This window comes from Eleutherodactylus coqui, chromosome 7 (genome assembly GCF_035609145.1).
Source record: "Eleutherodactylus coqui strain aEleCoq1 chromosome 7, aEleCoq1.hap1, whole genome shotgun sequence".
Classification (NCBI taxonomy): domain Eukaryota; kingdom Metazoa; phylum Chordata; class Amphibia; order Anura; family Eleutherodactylidae; genus Eleutherodactylus; species Eleutherodactylus coqui.
The window spans coordinates 78,880,395-78,904,483 of record NC_089843.1 but is presented as its reverse complement, the minus strand read 5'-3'; the positions used below and the strand labels follow the sequence as shown (position 1 = coordinate 78,904,483).

Sequence of the window (24,089 nt, the reverse complement as noted above, 5' to 3'; positions counted from 1 at the left end):
TCCTTGCAAAATATGCAGCTGGGACATGAATGGGTTAAAAGATTAATCCAATGAGAATTCGGCGTTGAAGAGCTGCATTGAAAATCTGCTGTGCTGCTCGGAACAATAGATTTCTCTTACCCGGCTTGGTTCTTAACACTATCATTCCCAGTTTGCTGAGGCTAAAAAAGAAATAAGTAGTAGGGAATTAAAAGGCAATTTTATGCACCATATTTCATCTGTAGACGTGTGTATCTGTTTAATCCCCCCTTGATAGAACAGGAATGAAGGATGCAGAGGGAAGGAAGGACAGAAAAGGAAAAAAAGGAAAGATAGGGAGGATGGTAAGGAAAAAAGGGAAAGGAAGAAATAAGAATGGAAAGAATGAAAGGAAAGAAAAGAATGGGGATATGGAAGGATTGGAGGGAGATGGGAAAGAAAAAAAGGAAGGATGGAAGGGTGGAGAGGAAGAAGGGATGAAAGAAAGGGAAGGGTATGGAAGAAATAGAGAGGGAGAAGGAAAAATGGAAGGGAATAAAGAAAAGGAAAAAGGGGAGGGAGGAAGGAAAGGATATTTGGAAGGAAGGTATGGAAGGAAAGAAGGGAAGAAAGAAGGATGGAATGAAAGAAAAGGGAAGGAAGAAGGCACCGGAAGAAAGAGAAGAAGGAAGGATGGGAGTCAAGGGGAGAAAGGGAAGGAACAAAGGAAGGGCAAAAAAGAAAGGATGGTAGACCGGGTAGAGGAGGGAGTAAGGAAGGGAAGGAAAGGCAGGAAAGAAGGGAGAGAGGGAGGGAAGGAAGAAGGATGAAAGGGACAAAAGATGGATTGAAGAGAGGAAAAAAAGGCATTTTACCCATATAGTTTTCCAATGTTAAGAACTATGTCTCTAGAAATAACATAGTATGTAAGGTTGAGAAAAGACAGATGTCCATCCAGTTCAGTTTATTATCCTGCCATATTGATTGAAAGGAAGGCCAAAAATCCTAATCCCTCATTTTAGGGAAAAAGTTCCTTCCTGACTCTAATACTATATCAGAATAATCAACAACCCTTCTTAAGTAACCAGTGACTATAACATAATATTGTATCACTCAAGAAAGATGTCCAGGCCCCTCTTGATCTCTTTTATCGAGTTCACCATCACCACATCCTCAGGCAGAGAGTTCCATCGTCTCACTGCTCTTACAGTAAAGAACCCCCTTATATGTCGGTGTAGAAACCATCTTTCCTCTAGACATAGCAGATTCCCCCTTGTCACAGTCACAGTCCTGGGTATAAACAGATCACGGGAGAGATCTCTGTATTATCCCCTGATATATTTATACATAGTCATTAGGTCGCCCAGTCTTTTTTCTAAAGTAAATAACCCTAATTTTGATAACCTATCTGAGTATTGTAGTCCGCCCGTTCCAAATGTTAAAATAAACTATATGTTTTTCCATTTTATAGTTCTAATAATTAATTTTGAAATAATTTTGCTATGGAGTCATTATCATGCTTTTTAGAAAAGGGATCAATAAATCATTTTATTAATATGATGAGTTTCCAACCATATAGACAGAAACGGTTTATAGATTTTAGGGTATAATCAAGATCTGCTATGCCAACTGGTGAATTTCCTAATATGGAGCTTCATTTCCGCTGCCGTTTAGCAATTGTTCACCCAATAGCATCAGCCGCTGTTAAAGGGCTAAAAAAACAGGTGTCGTGTCAAACTGCACTGGTGGTGCGGGAGTTGAGGGGGCAATGTGTCTACTGGGATTGGCTGCAGGTGTGCGGATGGTTTCTGGTTGGTGCAGATTGTGCTGCAGGGTTTTCCGCTGTGAAGGGTCCGTGGTGTTTCCACTGTGTGTGAATGTGCCATTAATCTATACCTTATATACATTTATTTTGTAAATAATCTAATGTTTAGTAACAAAAGGTCTACAAGATTGTATACTTTCTCATTTACTCGTTTCTTTATAAAAATCCAATAAACATAAGAAATGTCAGGATTTCTATGGTTAATTTTATGCAAGAAGGCTGATTACATACACGCAGGTAGATGAGTTGAGTTGACTTCCTCTTTGTTAGAAATGATATATCTAAACTCTAAATAACACCCCTATCTACAGTATATGGAGCGCTGAATGCCTGTTTAGAACATGAAGACAAAAACAAGATTTTCCTTGGCAGAAACATGCTATTTTTAATACAACATCTTGCCTGAAATTTCCTGAAATGGAGAAGCTCTGTCATAGCTGTAAGACCCAATTACATTCAGAATGGCTGAGTTATTTGACCCTTTCACTCCTGGAACATAAATTTAGAAGTGCAGATGGATGTAACACTGTTCAACTTGAGATTTAGTGCATTATGATAACTTTCTGTGCAGATAAGAGAACAATAGATTTTTAATAGTTTAAGATATTTTTTTTTTTGCAAAAAATGACCACAGACAAGTTAAGGCTTGCTACATCAGTAAGAACCATAGGCTGAAAATTATCAAGAAATTTACCCCACATCAGACTGTGGAAAGTATTGTACCGTGTACAACAAAAAAAAGGACAATAGATCTTGGCTTCATATAAAGCACCGTGTTTTATGGAGTCCTAATATGGTTGCTGTAGATGTCTATGGAGCCATACTGTCCCTCCGTATGCTCCTGAAAGCATATGGAGGTGGTTAGAATTCCTCCATTAATGCCCCTGTGTAGCAGCATGTCCACATAACCTTGATATGTACTAACAACCACAATGTGACGTTGCTCAAATGCGTAGCCGATACGGTTACTCCTGAGGGTGGATGTGATGTGGTCTGGTATGCCAGAAGTCATGTCATGCAGCAGGTGACCTGCCACATCATTTTTTTGTAATTTTCACAATTTAGACCCGTGATTAGTTTCAGTTAATAATAATCTCTTGTTGAGACTTGTTCTTGATGAGTAACAGTAGAAACACTAGGGACCCAAATATTAGGACCTTAACAGGACGTTCGTATATTAGGGTCACTGTGGATGTGTCCTTATCAGGGCGATTACCCCACTTTATTTATTTATGGAGGGTCTTGAGCAGTCACCTAGAGATTGATAGGGACAGATATTTCACATCTGTTCGCAGCTCTGTGTTTTCTAGTCCTTTTAATTGTTTTCACCATGAATTACAGCATGTGTTGGTGATATCCAACAAGTTGATGTGCAGTTCCTGACATCGGAGGGGGTAAGAAGGTTCCAGTTTGTTACAGTGATCGCAATTCGTTTGTCTTAGGGTGGTTTCACATATGTGCTGGGAATTATCTTTCATGCTGTGTTTGGGGAGCAGGAAAGGGGAATCCCCACGGCCAAACGGTTCCATCTCTGGAAGCGAACAGCACTGAGCGAACCCCATTGACTATATTGGGGTCCGCCTGCTTTTTGCCTAGCTGGCAGTCTTTTGGACGAAAGAAAAATCATGCAGCACTTTCTTCCAGTACTTTTAAGGCCTTAGTCAGACGGGCGTTGTTTCGCGCGATTTGCGCATGCGCATGCGTCCGGCGATTTTTTAAAACCATTGCTTTGCAATGGTATCGGACACATGAGCGCTTTTTATGCGCTCGTCCGATAAATTATAGAACAGAAAATCGCAGATCGCACCTATCTGCGATCTGCGATTCCTGTTCTCTTCTCTATATGCGCTCAATGGGGCCGGCGGCAGCAGCGCCGACCCCATTGAGAACATATAGAAGACAAATCATTCTTCTCTGCCACAGCTGTAACAGCTGTGGCAGAGAAGAACGATGTTTGCCCATTGAATTCAATGGAGCCGGCAATACAGCCAGCTCCATTGAAAGCAATGGGCTGCCGGCGAGCGCGGGATGAATTGTCGGGAAGGGCTTAAATATATAAGCCCTTCCCTGCAATTCATCCAGAAAAGTGTTAAAATAAAGTGCATATTCATATATAGCATATTGATACAAAACTTTTTATATGAACAATAAGGCTGTAGTATTCAAAACCCTGAGGAGAGTATGCCCCCTCATCAGGGGAACACAGAATTTAGAACAGAGATGTGGGGATTCAGTTAATACATATCATGTATTGCCAGCATACACGTTGGCAGTGTACTGTTGGGCAGACTTAATGGCATGGAGGAGCTGTAGTAGGAGAGTTCTGGAGTATTGTGGCTTGAGCCACTGAAGAGTGCTACAGTCCAATAAAGTGGGAGACAGCCAGACTATAAGCCCACGAATTGCCAAGAGGAAGAGACAGAGTCGTAAGTATAGTGATCTGACCAGCGTGTCACTTGGGAAAGGCCGAGTACCAAAATATCAATACCATTGCCACATCCATTTGTGGGCCAGAAGACCAAAGTTTTTAAGAAGCTGGCTGTTATTATTGAGGTCCAGCTCCAGCCACCATTAAAGAACTGATGGCCATAAAACCCAGGTACATTCTTTCCTTGCATCCAGATGGAAAAACACCCAGTCACATAGCACGGAGGGACCATATATCAGTAAAAGGGAGCTAATAATCCTGAAATATGGGACCACAGGCACTCTCTGTAGGACTGACTCTATGTATATGGCTCTGCCAGGTGCATCAGCCCCAAATGTTCCCTCTGCTGTGCTGTGTCCTTGTATGCTATCAAAATATTTTACCTTTATTTTACTTACCCTTCCAGTAAAAAAATGCTATATAGAGTAGTTTGCCCTGCATAGATACATACATGCCTTATATTCAGTCCACAAAAACTGCTAGTTATGAATCAGATTTTTTTTTTCATTTAAAGGTTGGGGGACTAAACACGGGAATGTAAAAAGCAAAAGGAAGAAAAATAACCCCTTATGTTTAGCGTATTCTGCAAGCCAAATGGTAGCCTGGGCTAAAGGCATGTGTTTATAATTATGATTCCTGAGGGGAATTCAAGACTCTTTAGTGATGGATAGAAAAAGAGGCCCAAGAAAGGGGGAGACTCAAAAATACATAAAAGAAAAAAAAAAGTTGGAATGGGAAAACCATTTAAGGATAATGGAAAAAACTTGGTTGTAAAAGCTAGAACTAGTTCTCGTTCTTTACTGCTGCACCAATTTCATCCCTTCAGGAAATAGCGAATCACCGCATATACATGGAATTCCTGGTCTTATACTGTGTTTGCCACCAGCTTTGATATATCAAATTAGTTTTAATATGCAGTGTTTGACTTCAGGCTTCTTTCTTCCATGAGAAAATGTATATAAACTATAATCAGTTTCATTTAAAAAAAAAAAAATTAGTTGGCATGAAGACAAACTGAGCTCTTTAAGAGGAAAAAAAAAGAGAAAATATGATTTTTTTCTTACTTTTTTTCTGATTAATTAACACATGTTGCAGTTTTCTAATCATCTGTTATTTAGAAAAATGATTACAAGAAGGTCAAGCTCAAAATATATATTTTAGAAATGTATCTGAAAATGATTATCACAGTTTGCAGAGATGAAATAGTAGACTGAAAGAGTTGTCGTTTTTTTTAAATGTATAAATTTTCCTTAAAGGGGACCTGTCACCAGGTTTTTCCTTTTCTGAACCCTTTGCAGCAGTATATCAGTCATAAATTAAGCTTTCTAAACATGTTTCTTTTAATAGTCATAAGCCTGACATGCCTGCAGAAAAGCAGTGTCATGTTCGCTGGGCGCCGCACCAGCATGGACGCAAGAAGGTGTCACGTCCAAACGGGACGTGCTGGCTGGAGACTTAAGATACTACACAAATGTACACCAGAACACCAAAGGGAAGAACTACGTACTGGACTCACAGGCAGACATAACGTAAGAACTGAATTGACTACCAAAACATGCACCGAGCATACCTGAACACATTACCAAATGGAATAGCTATAAAAGAATGAGGTATTGGTTCGTGAATTGACAAAGACACTTAAAGCCACGAGTCTGCTGGCAAGGCTCCTCACTGTCTTGTGGGTCCCTACTCTCACAAGGCAACTTCCACATGAAACCAGCCTGAAAACGGAGTATTCGTCCCGATAGGGATGGCACTACAATGAAACCTAAGGACCTAACTCGCCATAGATGGAAAACGGTCCAAACAGATGGGACACAGTTTACATCAACACACCAGGGATTTCATACAAGACAGAACAGGAATGTTCATACGCCTAGTCTGGCCACCTGCGTAGACCCAATGAACACATCATTGTTAACACACACAGAACAAACATACAAGAAAGCAAAACCCTAGAGTGAAGGTAAACCAGCATCCTCTAGCCAGAGGGGCTGGTATATATGAGCAGCAGACCAGTGGGATTGGCTGGCTGGAGAAACTCCACACCCAGCCAGCTCAATTATCCCACACCTGTAAAGTTGTGTTGCTTGAAACCCATATAGAACAACAGATCCCAGCAGCACAACCTGACAAGTATTTTCTAAAACTATGCTAATTAGGTCTAAACAGTCCGTTTGGTGTCCATGGACTGTTCCTGCTGCCTTGGGTCATCTTTGTAAATACACCCCCTCCCTTTGATTAATGTAGATCCCTACATCATCCACAGGCTACTTCAAATCTTCCACTTACACTGCACATACTGGGAGTGATGCATGCACAGTGAAAAGTGACACGTCTGCCCACAACAGTGCAAAACCAACTATGTGTGCACTGCTCCCATGTGCAAGATTTGGAGCAGCTTGTAGACAATGCTGATTCTGATCCATAGAGTTTCATGGTGAAGGTTTTACAGGGTAGATCACCAGGTCTTTTGCCAACCCAAAGCACTTAGCCACACGACTGCCACTGTTGGTATGTCATGTGTTGACACTCTCCCAGCACTTTAAGCTGATTGTGGGAAGGGAGGGAAAGTATATGGCTGTGAGACGTTAACATTGAAGATAGCAGGCAGAAGAAAAAATTGACACTTTCGAGCTGTGGTGTTGGAGAACACTTCTATGAATCTCCTGGACAGTTAGAATCACCAACAAACCTGCCCTGGACCGTATCAACTAGAGGTGTCCCCGGTAGGCAAGAACACAAGACAGAGACTGACTTATTTGGACACGTGATGAGGGCGAATACGCTAGAGAAAGAGATGCTACTTGGAATGGTCAGTGGTAAAAGGAAACAGGGAAGACAAAAGACACGTTATCTGGAGACCATCAAGAAAGATATGGGAATGGACATCAGGCAATAGAAAGCAGCCAGAAAGAATGGAGAAGCATGGAGAGGACTGGCCTACAGAGTATCCAAGAGTTGTACACGACTGAACGGATAGAATTGGAATTGGTAGACAATGTAGGGATGTCATCTACATCAATCAAAGGGAAAGGGACTGTTCACAGAGGAAACCTCCGGTGTTTGGAACTGTCCGGGTACACCCATCCATCCATTTGAACCTAATTAACATATGGTTAGATAGTTTCAAAAAACCTTTTTCTACAGGTTTGCCAGGCTTATGTGTAGTAAAAGAAACATGTTTAGAAAGCTTCATTAATGACTGATATACTGCCCCCAACTGTTCAAAAGGGTAAAATCTGGTGACAAGTTCCCTATAGCATAACTTTCCCGCTCTATATTTGGTTCACTTGCTCTGGCTTATTTTTTAAATGCACTATTTATGACCTTATTATTCCAACACTGTTTTCTATATCATGTATGTAAGTGTTGTCAAAATAGAGGAGAGTCATTACAACGGTAAATATTGTAGCAGATACAATTATTTGGAAGGCTATAGCTACCTGTACAACTATTAGTTGCAGTATCATGGTGCAGTAGAAACTGGAGCTTTTGACAACAGGAAGTTCAGCCATATTGGGAATGACTTTGGCATTAGCTTCCCAAAAACTGATCAATAGCATCATCCTTAACATTTCTCTCCCAAATTACAGGCTATTTTAAATTTGACCTAAGAACATGACTTAGCAACTCCATATTTATGCAAATCTGCCTCTGCCAGGCAACCATCTAGTGAAAAACAATTGGCTGGTATCATCACAATTTCTATATCCTTTTTGGAGAAACTAATTGAAAAGTAGTAACCAACATGACTGCACTTATTGTTGTCACTTCAACAAGAAAGGACACCATAACCGAATAGAAATCCTCTTTAACCCATTCATGAACCTGGGTGTTTATGGCCAAAGCAAAATGTAATAGTTTTTTCAAAAATTTTCCTATTTGTGTTAAGCTAATTTTTTCAATAACTATTTATCACACAAATGAATCCTCTAATTCTTCCATATGTAGTAATGCTCATTAAATGAGCACTTTGTAGTGAAACCCATCTAGCTGCACATGGGTCCTCCTCTGGCCTTCAGAACTGCAACAATTTGTCATGGCATAGATTCCACTAGGAGCTTAAAATATTCTATATGAATATCGGCTCATGTGGACAGGAGAGCATCACTGGAAGTCATGACATTCTCTAAAGAGCTGACAGGAAGTATTAAACTATTAATGCTGCTGCGTCAAATTCTGATCGCCTCATCATAATATTAATATTATTATATTGCATTTTAATTGAAAAATGAAGTAACTTTGCAAAACATCTTAAGGAAAAATCATTTTAAGTCTATGTTTCTCCATGACAACAAACTGCAAATCAACTTTGTATAGTCTGACTCTGCAGTAATATTCCCTTCCCCTACTTCTACCAAACGTGTGTAAATGGCTATAAGGGAACAAATAGAAGGAATGATAACTGCAGGATTAGACTACACAGATTTCTTTGTAGTCTGTTACCATGGAGACACATAGATCTGCATAGAAGAAACAATATGATAGGAGATTTCTAAATTAAACGTATTTGCAAAGTACCGTATATACCGGCGTATAAGGCGACGGGGCGTATAAGACGACCCCCCAACTGTCACCTTATACGCCGGTATTCAGTGGAGAAAAAAAAAAAAAATTTATTACTCACCTCCCCCGGCGTCCTGTCGCGCTCCGGCAGGATGTCGCTCGCTCCTCGTCCCCGCCGCAGCATAGCTTTCTGAATGTGGGGCTTGAAATCCCCGCTTCCAGAAAGCTAATACACACGCCGGCAGCCATGACATCATTGAATGGCTGTGATTGGCTAAAGCACACGTGGCTTCAGCCAATCACACTATTCAATGACATCATTGAATGGGTGTGATTGCTAACACGTGCGCCTTCAGCCAATCACAGCCATTCAATGATGTCATTGAATAGTGTGATTGGCTGAAGCCACGTGTGCTTTAGCCAATCACAGCCATTCAATGCTGTCATGGCTGCGGGCGTGTGTATTAGCTTTCTGGAAGCGGGGATTTCAAGCCCCGCATTCAGAAAGCTATGCTGCGGCGGGGACGAGGAGCGAGCGACAGCCTGCCGGAGCGAGCGACATCCTGCCGGAGCGCGACAGGACGCCGTGGGAGGTGAGTAATAAAATTTTTTTTTTTTACACTTTTTTTTTTTGTGTATTACCGGCGCATAAGACGACCCCCGACTGCAGAGCAGATTTTTCGGGGTTCAAAAGTCGTCTTATACGCCGGTATATACGGTAGTCTAAATGGATACTAACTTTTCACACAATTCCTCATCTAACAGCCTATGTTTGTATAATCAATCTTGTAAAATACTTCCATTAAAAATGTTTTTGTTTCACTCCTGAAAATCAAGTTTGAAGTGGCTGCCACTAGGGTTTTCCCTTCCAGCACCTGCCTGTTCGGCATTTAGCTTCCCTAGTAACAGGGACATGGGGACACTGCTAGTTACTACATGCAATGGAGGGGTGTGCATTCAGATGCTGGCTTACATCTGATTGGAGCAGGGCTGTGCAAGGCAGCATAGAAGTGCTGGAAAAATGGCTTGCTTAAGACACAATAAAGTGTATAGCAAACAGCAAACGAAAAATGGAAATAAAACTACATTGAAAACTAAATTGATAGAGCTCAAACTGGGTGAAAATAGCAGCAAAGCAGCAGCCAATGATAACTTCAGCTGCTTCTGAAAAGTTTTTGAAAACTTAGGTACACTTTCATTTCTCCTTTTATTTGCACTGGAAGCACTAAAACAAAACTGGTTATGGAGATGGACCTTCCTTTTAAATATATTTGAAAACTATTACAAAAGGAAGATTAAAGAAACTTAAGCTGATACACTACAGCTCATTAATTTCAATACGCCGCCTAAATTGTTGATTTTTCAGAAATGAACAAAAGGAGCTAGTTTGTGATGAATATGGATTTATTTGGGTAAACAAGTAAATGCTGCGATCACTAACAAGGGTGGATACTTTGATGAGAGAGACATTTAACTAAGTCATTTGTAAACATGGAGACCTATTTACTAAGGTGTTTCACACATCAGTCTAAAGGTCCATTTACACGGAACGGATGTTGGGCAAACGATGCCCGACACTCGTCCTTGTGTGTCCACGCTCCCGTGCTGTCACACGGGAGCTAACAGAGCCTCATGTCCACGAGCATTATTCATTTAGCAAATCCACACGTGTCTCCTGCATCCAGAGATGAATTTGCTCATAGGGAATCATTGGGAATCCGTAAGTAATTAAATACATGCAGATGTCATTTTTTCCTGGCGTGGGGATTTCACGCACAGGGAAAGAAACTCAGCATGCTCCATTTTTTGCGGATTCCTGAATGGATGGCCTCCATTGACGTCCATGGGAGCCATACGATCTGTGCCACAGATGCGTGGGATAGCAGGAGATTTTAATAAAAATAAGCACAGCACTGGCGCCCCCGTATGCATGCGCCATGTAAAAGAAGGAAGATCTGGCCGCAAGAGAAAAGATCCGCACGGCAGCCAGACAGGTAAGAAAATGTCTTTTTAGGCCTCATAGCTGTGGGCACGGGTGAAAACCCCTGCGGGATTCCCCACTTGGCAACCATGCGTGCCCGTGGACATGAGGCCTAAGTAAACACTATGAGCAACAAATGTATTAAGAGGCACCAGATGAAAACCAATTGCAGGTTTGAGCTAGGGTAAGTTTTTGCTATAACATACACCATTTTCTGGCATACATGTATGGCCCTGCCCTCTAAATTCAAGCCTTGCCCACTTTTCGAAAAAGAAGCAAGGTGTATATGCCTGAAAAGCCACAATTTTGGTGCGTGCACCTAAATTATGACTTTTGGATGCTGGAATTCTGGTGTCCAGAGCTTAATAAATGGGCCTCATTTTGGTAAAAGTACAAAGCATGTTTATTTGACTAATTTCTTCTGTATTGGAATTAAAGGAAATCTGTCACTGGAATTATGTCGCCTGAACCACAGGCAGCATGAACCTAGGACAGATATGCACAGGGTCCATATGTAGATGTTCTTCTGAAATGCTGTGGCGATTCAGAATAAACACACTTTGAAGTTTGACTAGGGGAACAAAACCCTCAAGTCAGAGAAGCAAGCCGTGCCAGCCTCTCCCTGCCGACAGCTCTCTCCCTATATACAAGCAGGGACAGGAGCTCTGTTAACATGCTGCAAGCAAAAAGGGCCTGATATGGCCCACCTCTTTGACTGTAAAGCCCTGTTTCCAAGCCAAACATGTGACAGGTTCCCTACAATGACCTGTAGTGTCACTGATACAAATAAATCAAACCACTACATATATAAGTCAGAGCTGCTATAAGTTGTAAATCACTTACTATGTAGAGGACAGCAGCGTATTCAGGGTCCCATACAGAACACACAATTTACTAGAGCATAATATGGAGCCGCCTCACCTGGTGTTCAAAGGATCAGCTTATCCTGACACAGGTAAAGGCCACTACAGACCATGTAGTACTCCGCTGTACTGTAGAGAGGCGCTACTAGATAGCCAATCAGTGCAAGCTCCTCAGTATTACAAGGCTTTACCAGTGAAATGCCCATCCTGATTGGCTGGATTTTCCAGCTAAGCGCCCGTGCCACAGATCTGGACTGTCTGTGACATTGTATATTGAGTTTGGTTTCAAGTTCTAATATCCAAGGAAAGACCATTGTATGATGAAAACCTTGTATCCCGAGGCCATCGTAACTTGATGATCACTTGACTGTAAAACCAATAAATATATTTCCTCTCTTCACAAGAAGTATTCATACAGTACAGCAGGGCGGTGGTCTAAGCATTAGCATAGTGCAAACTTCTGTCTACGTGGCATTATTTTGTGCATTAGTAGGAATAGCAAATGATTTGATAATTTCATTTGAAGATATACCATACGTTGCTGGAAGGATTTTTTTTCTCATTTCAGAATTTTTGCATTAAATTTTTTTTTCATTCTGTGGGACAGATGTTATGTCACATTCTTATAGCGTTTCATGCTGATACTATTGGGAACTGTGTTACAACTGTTTTCCATTATTGTGTAATATATGGCCCTGTCTTTGAGGAACAGTATGACTGTATTAGTCCAGCAATGGCACATTAAATGTAATGTCTGAGGGCATTATTTGGGACTTCTTTACTAGTACCATTTGGCTGTTGTATGTGCGGTATTATTTACCCACTGTAGAGCAGAATCATGTAGATACTATATGGCATTGTCATTTGAGTTTTGTACGAAAATATGATTTGAACACTATATTATACACTTGGTAAGAATTTTATTATTAGCAACTTAGTCCTATGTAGTTCATCTTTTTATTATGCCCATACACTGTATTCTACTATATAATGAGTAACTGAGGTCTCATTTGGTTCCTGATTCAGATTCTTTATTATGTGGCTGTTTGGTTGTATAAGTCTAACTACCATCCACTTCAGCATCCAATAGCCATTTATCAGTAAAGGCATTGGGGAGATCTATCAAAATTGGTACAAATGAAAAGTTAAGTAGTTGCCCATAGCAACCAGACAGATTCCATCTCTCATTTTCCACAGACTCTTTGAAGTATGAAGGCTTAAATCTAATTGGCTGCTATGGGCAACCACTTCACTTTCTTTCTTTCTTTCGACCAGTTTTGATAAAGTCCCCCATATTATGTCCTGCCCTACTCATGAAGACAGCCACTTTAATTGGAGGGATTCCAATAGTAAGACTGTATTAGGTAATTGCAATTAATGAAAATATTCAGTAAGAAAAGTTCAGTAAAGCCGGGTTCAGATGCAATGATTATCACTCCAAATATTTTTTGACCGATAGTCATTGTGTGCTTAACAGCACAAGGTGATCTCTCAAACGTTAAGCGATCACCTTGTGCTCCAAGTGGGGGATGCAGAAGACAAGCGGGGCAGCTTGCCTTCTGCATCCAGCTGTTCCCAGCTCGAAGCACGCGGCTGTTATACAGCCGGGCACTCCGAGCAGAGGAGGCAGAAGACAAGCGGGGTGGCCCTGCTTGTCTTCTGCCTTTAGCTGTTCTCTTCTCGGAGCGCCCGGCTGTTATACAGCTGTGTTCTTTATACCCCACCTGTCTTCAGGGAGCAGGATACAGCAGAAACAATAGTATCAGCTGTATCCCGCTGTGAATCCCTGATAAGGGTCATCCTTGTTTTTGAGCATGCTGAAAGACAATGATGAGCGACAGCTTAACTAAAAATGCATGATGCCAGTGCAGTTACACACAACGATTATCACTCAAAAGAAGGCTTTAAGTGATTTTTGAGCGAAAATCGTTGTCTAAATCAGCCTTAAAGGGGTTGTCCCGCGGCAGCAAGTGGGTCTATACACTTCTGTATGGCCATATTAATGCACTTTGTAATGTACATTGTGCATTAATTATGAGCCATACAGAAGTTATAAGAAGTTTTTCACTTACCTGCTCCGTTGCTAGCGTCCTCGTTTCCATGGAGCCGACTAATTTTCGCCGTCTAATGGCCAAATTAGCCGCGCTTGCGCAGTCCGGGTCTTCTTCTTTTCTCAATGGGGCTCCGTATAGCTCCATGTAGCTCCGCCCCATCACGTGCCGATTCCAGCCAATCAGGAGGCTGGAATCGGCAATGGACCGCACAGAAGCCTTGCGGTCCACCGAGGGAGAGGATCCCGGCGGCCATCTTCAGCAGGTAAGTAAAAAGTCACCGGAGCGCGGGGATTCAGGTAAGCACTCTCCGGTGTTCTTTTTTAACCCCTGCATCGGGGTTGTCTCGCGCCGAACCGGGGGGGGGGGGTTGAAAAAAAAAAAAACCGTTTCGGCGCGGGACAACCCCTTTAGGACTAGTTTCACACAGGCAAGAATCTTGCATAGGTTTTGTGCATTGTGAGACGCACAAAACACGTGTGAATATGAACTCCGTACTTTTGAATGGAGTCACACGTGAGCGATGTTCTCCCTCACAGAGATGCTGCGGGGGAAAAAGTCGTGGCATGTTCATATTCTTCGCGTTCCTCAGAACACATCATCCATTGATTTCAATGGGACCTTAAATACATTGCATGGCTCCTGCATTTTGTGTGATGTGCATGCGAGTGCGATGCGAGTTTTCCTATTGAAATCAATGGGAAACACTTCTGATTCTTTATCGGGCATGAAACACGTGCAAGATGATCGGAATTTCACAGAAGCGATGCCTGAAAATCGTCTCGCACCATGCAGGTAAAATCCATGCTAACGGGCGCGATATCAGACTGAACATATTGCGCTCACCTGTGTGAAGGTAGCCTAAAGAAATTTAGTGTTTAAAGAAATTGTCCGAGACATTGCCATTTTTTCTACTGATGACCAATCCTCAGCAGTAGTTGATCGGCAGGGGTCCACCGCTTGGGATCTCCACCAATCAGCTGATTCCCAATGTCATCATCAATGTGGTCAGTGCTGGAAGCTGAAAACGTTGCAGCGGCCCAGTTTAGTAGTGGAGGCACAGCTAGGATTGAATTCAAAGGGAGTTGTGCCAGCAATACCAACCCGGGCCACTGCAGTACGGACAGTGCAGTTTGTTTCCTGCTATGTCTGCTGACGGCAGGACTGGCAGTCAACTGATCCGTACAGGGGACATCTGTCAGTCATCAACTGATCACCTATCCTATGGATAGGTCAACAGCAGAAGAAAGGACCAAAGTATCCTACAGCCCCTTTAAGTTAATATATTACTAGACTTGGCTAATGAACAACCTGCAGGCTTTGTGGACCTACAACTCCATATAGGCTTGCAGTTGATTTCCAGAAGTGCAGATATACCTGACGTATGGGAATTTATAAAGTGTTTTACGTCAGAATTCTGCCATTAAAGTTGCTAATTTTGACGCAAGCCGCACTTGAGTGCGCCTCTTCATATATTAAGCGTAACATACGCTGGTTGAAATTATATTAAGACCAAAGTTTAAATTACCAGTCTTACTAAATTTCCCCCAAGGCTTTCTATACATTCTCATCAGTGTATGTCACCTTACACCCTACATGTTTCTACTGCAATGCAGAGGGTTACTGTTAAAAAAGGCTCATTCTTCTGCTCAGAATGTAACTAGTCTGTATGTGGATCAGGTTACTTCAGTGCAAAATCCCAGATTTTCCAGTCTGGAGTGAAAGCCGGAACCTAAAATCGATCTCAGCTTTTGTGTTGCTTCAGGCTTGGGGGTAAAGATACTATAATGTGCTTTACTGCGCTAAACCAAATATTCACATTCTACACTATACAATCAGAGCTTGTTCTTAGAAATGACAAGAGTCACCTTAAAAATACCTTCATGCTTCCAGCAGCATAATGCCTAATGGAAAGCTTGCTCATAGGGCTCTGACTGCATTGCAGTGTATTTTATTGTGTGCAGAGAAGTAGAAGGTTTTTTTTTCTATATAGACTATGTTGACAAAAGTATTGGGACACCCACCAATCCTGTGCTGTCATGTGAAGGGGATATGCAAAGCACATGTGTGAGCATTAGGTTTAAATGAGAGTATCATACAGGCATATCCCAGTGTAACGGGGGTGCGGTATCATTAAACGAACACCTCAATGCCGTTCCTGCATTGTTGAAAGTGTGTTGAATTTGCTGTTTCTACCATTACCATTGTGTTGATCTGTGTATAGTGTGGGTTGCTAGTGACCTCCAGTGGTAGCATAGTTACATTGCTGCTCACATCTCCTTATAAAAGCTATTTGCTGGTGTGGTCACATGGTCCGGAAGAAGTTCCTGGGAAAGAAAGAGGATAAGTGTGTCTGAGGCCCGTGCATGATGGCAGTGAGAAGCTGCGACACAGCAAAAAAGGAGAGAGCGCAGCAGAGCAGAACAGAGGGGCAGGCACAGATCAACAACTTCTGGCTTAGAGTGTTGATTGACACTGCCTGTATGACCGCGGTGTCTGGAACTATCGCCAAGAGAGACCAAAGGAAGTAATATTACAAATTCACAAGGACTGCAGTCAAATGGACCATGACTGAGGTTGTTAGAGGGCGAGAGGCACGGTTCTACAATTCTTCTCCTTTGGAGTTTGAGAGATTTCTCTTTCCCTCTGTGATGCCAAGTACACCTGGAGAACTGTAAGTTCAGAGCGGTCCTCAATAAAAATCAGCTTGTGTGCACACCAGCAGACTTCAGAAACTAGGCAGGACTGCCAGTCACAATATACGTGACCGAGCTATCACTACAAATACAGAAGCCTGACTGGAGACGAGCCAGGAACTTATAGATTGTTATTGTAGGAATGTACATTCGACAGTTGTGACAAGTCCTCATCAGTTAATACTTAAGTGACATTTGGACTGTGTGCAATGAACCAACATTTATTACTGGGGTATGTTTGGTGCAAACTATAACGTCGTATCCGTGCACACCCATCACCCCCCACATCACTAGCTGAAGCTCTCTTCGAGGAATGGAGGCAAATCTCTCCACAAATCTATCGGAATTTGGTGGAAAGCAGCCCAGGGGGCCTACTGCAGTCATTGAGGCCAAAGGCGACCCAACACTGTACTGAAAAACATGAATAAAATGAAATTTCATTACCTTCTATGTGTGTCTCAATACTTTGGTCAACTGTTAGGTTGTGCATCTGGGACCTGCTGTTATACAGGCTTCTTGGTGTACACCTTCACAGGTGAGGGGTTAATTGAGCTGGCTGGGTGTGGTTGCTCAGGTCAGCTAATCCCCTGGTCTGGGTGCAGATATATACTCCAGCCCCTTTGCAAGAGGAAGCTGTTTCTCCTCAGTTTTGTCCGCCTGTGTATGGGTCATGTCTCCCTGCAGCTCTCTGTGTGTGTAGTGTCTGGACATCTTGCTTTGCAGCTTGCTGTGTGTGTTGTGTCCTGTGCTGCCTCATTAGAGTAGGGGTCGCAAGACACGAGGACCCTTGATCATTGGGCTTGTGGCTTAAGTTCATTGGCCAATGCACAAACTAATCCCTCGTTTTTATATTCAGCTTTATCATCTGCTTTAACGTGCAAGGTTGAGTGGTAAGTGTGTTTGTCAACTGTCTGTTTCCTGTTTATGCATTTGGATTGTCTGTACTTATCCTGGGTCTGTGTTCCACCTATTCTGGGAGAGCCAGGGCCAAGGTTCCAGCATGGGCCGCCTTTATTGAGGGGATCGCTCTGCTCTTGCCATCTTCCCTTCAGCATAGGGTCAGTTTCCCCTTCTTTACTCTTTGGGTCACGTTCGTGTGTGCCCGGTGCTTGTTTGCCCACACGAACGTAACCTCAACATAGTATATGTGTAAGGCCTTATGCATATGGCCCTATTACAGATTCATTTTATATGGATCTGTTATACGTGAACAACAACCTCTCTCGGTCATCCAGGACGTTCCCCATCATTGGTGCTGATGTGGCCCATTTTAAATTTGCCAACCCAGTTCTTCCCTGTAGAATATGAAGGGCATTGATCCCGCAATGTCTGCGACATATCACCATGAATATCCTTCACAGACTTTCCTTGCAGAAACAAGAATTCTATCACTCCTCTGCTCTCATTTGCTGTGAATATTGCCTAAGACTCCGCCATTTTGTTTTCCTGCGTGCCTAGATCACTGTTGCCATAAGCTACAAACACAACATTTTGAAAACATATATTAGACACATAAGGCTTTCATGTGATGTAACATTCGTAATCATTGAAACGAAAAAAGAACACAAACCCAAAGACTTATCAGCTGCCCCTCGTACAATATGGTGAATATAGCCAACTTGCAAGGTCATACTGTGCTTCTCTGCTAATATAAAAAAACCTCCCTTTTTGTAAACAGTGCACATCTTTTCAAAAACGCATACACCAATTTTAAACCTCCTGTGTGATATGATCTTGTTGGGGCCTATTTACTTAAAAACGTATTAAGCACTTCGTGCCTATGTGAAATTCCAATTTAATACAATAAATGTACATTAACCCAAATTTACAATAATTACCATTGGCCTCCAATCTCTGCCTGTTCTACCTGCTATTGTGCTTACCAAAAAAAATTATCTGGATTATAATCATCCTGGTGTAGAAGCTGCCTATGAAGCTGAAGGAAGGAGATAATAATACTAAAATAAGGACTTTGGGTCACATTTATTACTGCTGTTGCACCAGAATTCAGGATTAAAGGCATTTTCTCACAATTGTCTTTTATCTATCCATAGGATATGTGATAAAAGTATGATTGGTGGGGGTCTGCTGAGGCCCCCAGCGATCCTGAAAACGGAGGTCCTATGTGTATGTATCCCCCCCCATCTCTCCTCATTGCAGACTTATTGCACCCCCCATAGTAAGGGCTTATATAGACGACCGTATATCGGCTGGGTTTTTACACCGAGCCGATATACGGTGTCCCTGTCTGCAGGGGGTGAGAATGGAAGAGCCAGGAGCAGGAACTGAGCTCCCGCCCCTTCCCCGCCCTCGCCACTATTTGCAATGAGAGGGGCGGGGGCGAAGCTAAGCGCCAGTACTTAGCTCCGCCCCCATCTCGCACCCTCCTATTGCAAATAGTGGCAAGGGTGCCGATATACAGTCGTCTAAATAAGCCCTAAAGAGAAGACTGAATGGAGGGGTGGCCGCTAATGCGCGGTGTTGCTCCATTCATCTTTAGTGGGGCTGCCAGAGATGGCCAAGTGCTTGTACTCAGCTATTTCCATCAGCCCCATCGAAATCAAAGGAGCGGCGCCATACATGTGTGACCATTGCTCAATTCAATATGATGTCACTGCAGGGATGGAGAGAGCCCGAACTGACCAGAAAAGGGGGGTGTGGGACCTCCTTCTCTGGACCAGTAACAGGGAGACCACCACTAAGTGGGTATTTATTACCTATACTTTCGATAGAAGCTAAAAATCAATTGTGAGACAGTCCCTTTAAAGAGCCACTCCACTGATTTTTTTTTTTATTCCTCAGCCATCCCCGCCTCATAAATATAAATCCTGGTCAGTTATAGCTTTGTATCTTAAACTTCCCTGAGTCCTACACTTCAGGTGGGTCATGTGATCATATTCTGACCACCTGAGATTTTTATAAGGTTTATGTTACTCCCAAAAAGTCTACAGTTTTCCAGTCAGCATAGTTCCGGTATGGACCATACCACATACGTTTTTCAGAGGGAGACAGACACACCTATCACAGTCACTGCTGATCATTAGAGGCTCCTGTCACACGGTGGCAATAAAGGAGATGACAGTTCACCTCCCTGACTGCCCTAAATTAATGTACATGTGTGTCCATGCAGTTTTTTCTCCATTATGTTAATTTTTTTGCATGGTCTATCTTCTTGTATGTACTTGATCTGGCACTGAAAGTTTAGCACAAGTGTTTTTAATTAGCAAGAGACTGCAAAAGGTTCTCAGACCATCTCTGGGAACGAGGTCAGGTATGCTCTAGAGACTTGTGCACATGGTGCTGTGCTGCATGGCAGCTGCTATGGTGTCTGCGGGATGGTGCAACACTGAACCACAAGGGCCGAGTCTGGCAGCAGTAGTATTTTGGGGACCTGGGTTGCTACTCCTTCAGGCACTGTATTGTGATGGAGGGGGGCACCATTCCCAGTAGTGTAGGGACCCACTACAAATAGGTCGTCAGTAAGTGACTAGTGGGCTTATAAAGTTTGATAAAAATGTAACAAAGAACCTTCTGTTTAGAAATAATGCTGGAAAGCGCTACATCAATGTATAATATGGGAATGAGTATCCATATCCTCTTTCTTTTCTATTTTATGTTGATTTTTTTTTCTTTAGCTTGTTTTTTGTTACTATTTTAATTTATTTTTACCTTCTCTTATGTCCCTGTAGGGGACTTGAACTTGCAATCTTATGACCGCTCACATAATGCACTGCAGTGCTGCTTCACCACATTGTTATCACTGTTCTTTGCCATTACAAGCCATGGCACATTCAAAGGCCATTGTCAGGCATCCAGCTGCCATGGCAGCTCATCAGCCCTCCGAAATTGAATGTTGGAGTACCAGTGAAGTCCTAGAGGGAGCTCAAATCCCTCTGTTAACTGCTTATATGCTGTGATCAACATTGATTGTGGCATGTAAGGGGTTAAAATTGGCGATCAGAGTGTGTGTCCAACCCAGCCATTGCAGCGGAACCCCAGTTGTCAATTACACCTGGATCCCACTGCAAATAATGTGAGTTCAGCTCCTGCATTTCATGTCAACCCCATTTTTTCCATAACATAAAATTAATACATAGCAGCTTCAATTTTAAGAACGTTATATGTGTCTTGCAAAGAAAAACAAATTGGGGACAAAAGACTAAGATTTAAAAAAATTTAAAAAAAATAAAAAATCACTTTTTGATTGCAGCATTCCAAGAGGTGAAATTTTGCTCTGGCATAATCACCCCAGGTCATGAAATGGTTAAAGAGGATTTCCAAACTATTTGGTTGTGGCATCAAGCTGGGTGATACCCGCCAACTTTCTTTCACTAGACTGCAGAGTTGCCTGGGAATGGTGGATTTGGGCAAAAAATAAAGGTTCTAAGTCATGTAGTTGGGTCGGGATTAGAGATGAACAAACGTACTCGTCCGAGCTTGATACTCGTTCGAGTATTAGGGTGTTCGAGATGCTCGTTACTCGAGACGAGCACCACGCGATGTTCGAGTTACTTTCACTTTCATCTCTGAGACGTTAGCGCACTTTTCTGGCCAATAGAAAGACAGGGAAGGCATTACAACTTCCTCCTGTGATGTTCCAGCCCTATACCACCCCCCTGCAGTGAGTGGCTGGCGAGATCAGGTGTCACCCGAGTATATAAATCTGCCCCGCCCGCGGCTCGCCACAGATGCATTCTGATATAGTTCAGGGACAGTGCTGCTGATGCTGCTGCTATAGGGAGAGTGTTAGGTGTTATTTTAGGCTTCAAGAACCCCAACGGTCCTACTTAGGGCCACATCTGACCGTGTGCAGTACTGTTGAGGCTGCTTTTAGCAGTGTTGCACTTTTTCTTTTTTGTATATCGGCCGTGCAGAGCATTGCGTCCTCAGTCTGCAGTCATTGTACATAGTATAGGGCCAGTACTGGTGAGGCAGGGACAGTGGGAAAGGTGAAAGAGATATACTGTCTATATAGGCAGTGGGCTTTTTCAAACAAGTTTGGGAAAAATACTATATTTGGGCTGCCTGTGACTGTCTTCATTTTACTGCGTGTCTGCTGGGGGTAGTAGTCCTAATTAATACGCAACTAAGTGTTACAGCAGGCTTGCGCAAAAGTGTTTCCTGGCACTGCGTTGCTCGTTACATCACCGCCGTCATCCCGTCCAGAGGGAAACAGTCTGCAGTAATTTTACATAGTATAGGGCCAGTACTAGTGAGGCAGGGACAGTGGGAAAGGTGAAAGAGATATACTGTCTATATAGGCAGTGGGCTTTTTCAAACAAATTTGGGAAAAATACTATATTTGGGCTGCCTGTGACCGTTTTCAGTGTACTGCGTGTCTGCTGGGGGTAGTAGTCCTAATTAATACGCAGCTAAGTGTTACAGCAGGCTTGCGCAAAATTGTTTACTAGCTCTGCGTTGCCCGTTACATCACCGCCGTCATCCCGTCCAGAGGGAAACAGTACACATATATACGCTGCCTACAGTCTCACTTCAGTAACGGGAAAAATTTTCGAGGGGATTCTGAGAGACGCCATCGATGAGCACCTCAAGGAGAACAAGGGAATAACTCCTCACCAGCATGGATTCATGAAGGGTCGCTCATGTCAGACAAATCTGATCAGTTTCTACGATGAAGTAAGCTCTAAGCTGGACCAGGCAGAATCTATTGATCTCGTATATCTGGACTTCTCTAAAGCCTTTGACACCGTGCCACACAATAGGCTAATATACAAAATGAGGCAGCTCGGACTGGGTGAAAACGTGTGTAATTGGGTAAAGAATTGGCTCAGAGATAGAAAGCAGAGGGTGGTAATAAATGGCTCATACTCTGATTTGACCACAGTCGCTAGCAGGGTGCCACAAGGCTCAGTATTAGGCCCCACTCTGTTCAACATATTTATCAATGACCTGATAGAGGGGCTGCACAGCAAAATATCAATATTTGCTGATGACACAAAATTATACAATATAATTAATGCAACGGAGGACAATGTGCGGCTACAAACGGACCTGGATAAGCTGGGGGCTTGGGCAGAAAAATGGCAAATGCAGTTCAATGTTGAAAAATGTAAGACTATGCACATGGGCAGGAGGAACGGATGTCACCAATATTCACTTAATGGGGTACCACTAGGGAAAAGTGATATGGAAAAGGATCTGGGGGTATTAGTGGATAGTGAACTAAACTGGAGTAACCAATGCCAGTCAGCTGCTGCAAAGGCAAATAAAGTCTTGGGGTGCATTAAAAGAGGTATAGGGGCGAAGGACGAGAACATTATCCTCCCACTATATAAGGCACTTGTCAGGCCTCACATGGAATACTGCGTACAATTCTGGTCACCGGTGCTCAGGAAAGATGTCACAGTGCTTGAGGGAATTCAAAGAAGGGCAACTAAACTAATACATGGAATGAAGGGACTGGAATACCCAGAGAGGCTATCCAAATTGGGATTATTCACCCTGGAAAAAAGACGGCTGAGAGATGATCAAATAACCATGTATAAGTACATGAGGGGACAATACAAGGATCTCTCCCAAGATCTGTTTACACCCAGGACCGTGACGGTAACAAGAGGACATCCGCTACGATTAGAGGAAAGTAGGTTTCATCACCAACATAGAAGAGGATTCTTTACTGTAAGAGCAGTTAGACTGTGGAACTCTCTGCCGGAGGAAGTGGTGATGGCAAAATCCATAGAGGAGTTTAAAAGGGGACTTGATGTCTTTCTGGAGAGGAAGGACATTATAGGATACAAGTCTTAGGTTAATTGTCAATCCGGGTATACAGGCAGGTAGGAATTATTAGGGGTTGATCCAGGGAACAGTCTGATTGCCATTAGGGAGTCGGGAAGGAATTTTTTCCCCAGAAGGGCTAAATTGGCTTCTGCCCTTGGGGTTTTTTGCCTTCCTCTGGATCAACACAGGAGGATAGACAGGCTGGACTAGATGGACATTGTCTTCATTCAGCCTTACATACTATGTTACAGTATCTGTCTGCTGTCTCAGCTCAGCCTTTCAAAAAATAGAAGCAAAATACTTAAGGCCTACTAGTGACGTTTGGCCACTTGACTGTTTCAGCACTGTGAATTCCACTAGCTGAGTCATACGCACCTACGTCTCACTACAGGCGAGCGCTAAATTGTTTCCTGGCTCTGCGTTACCCGTTACATCACCACCGTCATCCCGTCCAGAGGGAAACAGTATACATATAAACGCTGCCTACAGTATCTGTCTGCTGTCTCAGCTCAGCCTTTCAAAAAATAGAAGCAAAATACTTAAGGCCTACTAGTGGCCTTTGGACACTTGACTGCTTCAGCGCTGTGAATTCCAATAGCTCAGTCATATGCACCTACGTCTCACTACCGGCTTGCGCAAAATTCTTTCCTGGCTCTGCTGTGCGTTCCGTAAGCGAAGTCAGCCTCCAACCACAGGCCAATAAGCGGCACATTTAATTACAGCATTCTGTTTCTGCACTACTGGTAATACACCATGCTGAGGGGTAGGGGTAGGCCTAGAGGACGTGGACGCGGGCGAGGACGCGGAGGCCCAAGTCAGGGTGTGGGCACAGGCCGAGCTCCTGATCCAGGTGTATCGCAGCCGACTGCTACGGGATTAGGAGAGAGGCACGTTTCTGGCGTCCCCACATTCATCTCACAATTAATGGGTCCACGCGGTAGACCTTTATTAGAAAATGACCAGTGTGAGCAGGTGCTGTCGTGGATGGCAGAAAGTGCATCCAGCAATCTATCGACCACCCAGAGTTCTACGCCGTCCAC

General features: G+C 43.0%; 1 protein-coding gene across 1 annotated transcript; it reads left to right on the top strand.

The window, feature by feature from the left end:
• Window positions 1–320: 320 nt before the first annotated feature.
• Window positions 321–788, top strand: LOC136573517 (high mobility group nucleosome-binding domain-containing protein 5-like). Its single transcript, XM_066574795.1, has one exon. The coding sequence runs from the start codon at window positions 321–323 to the stop codon at window positions 786–788; it is 468 nt and encodes a 155-aa protein (XP_066430892.1).
• Window positions 789–24,089: the final 23,301 nt, after the last annotated feature.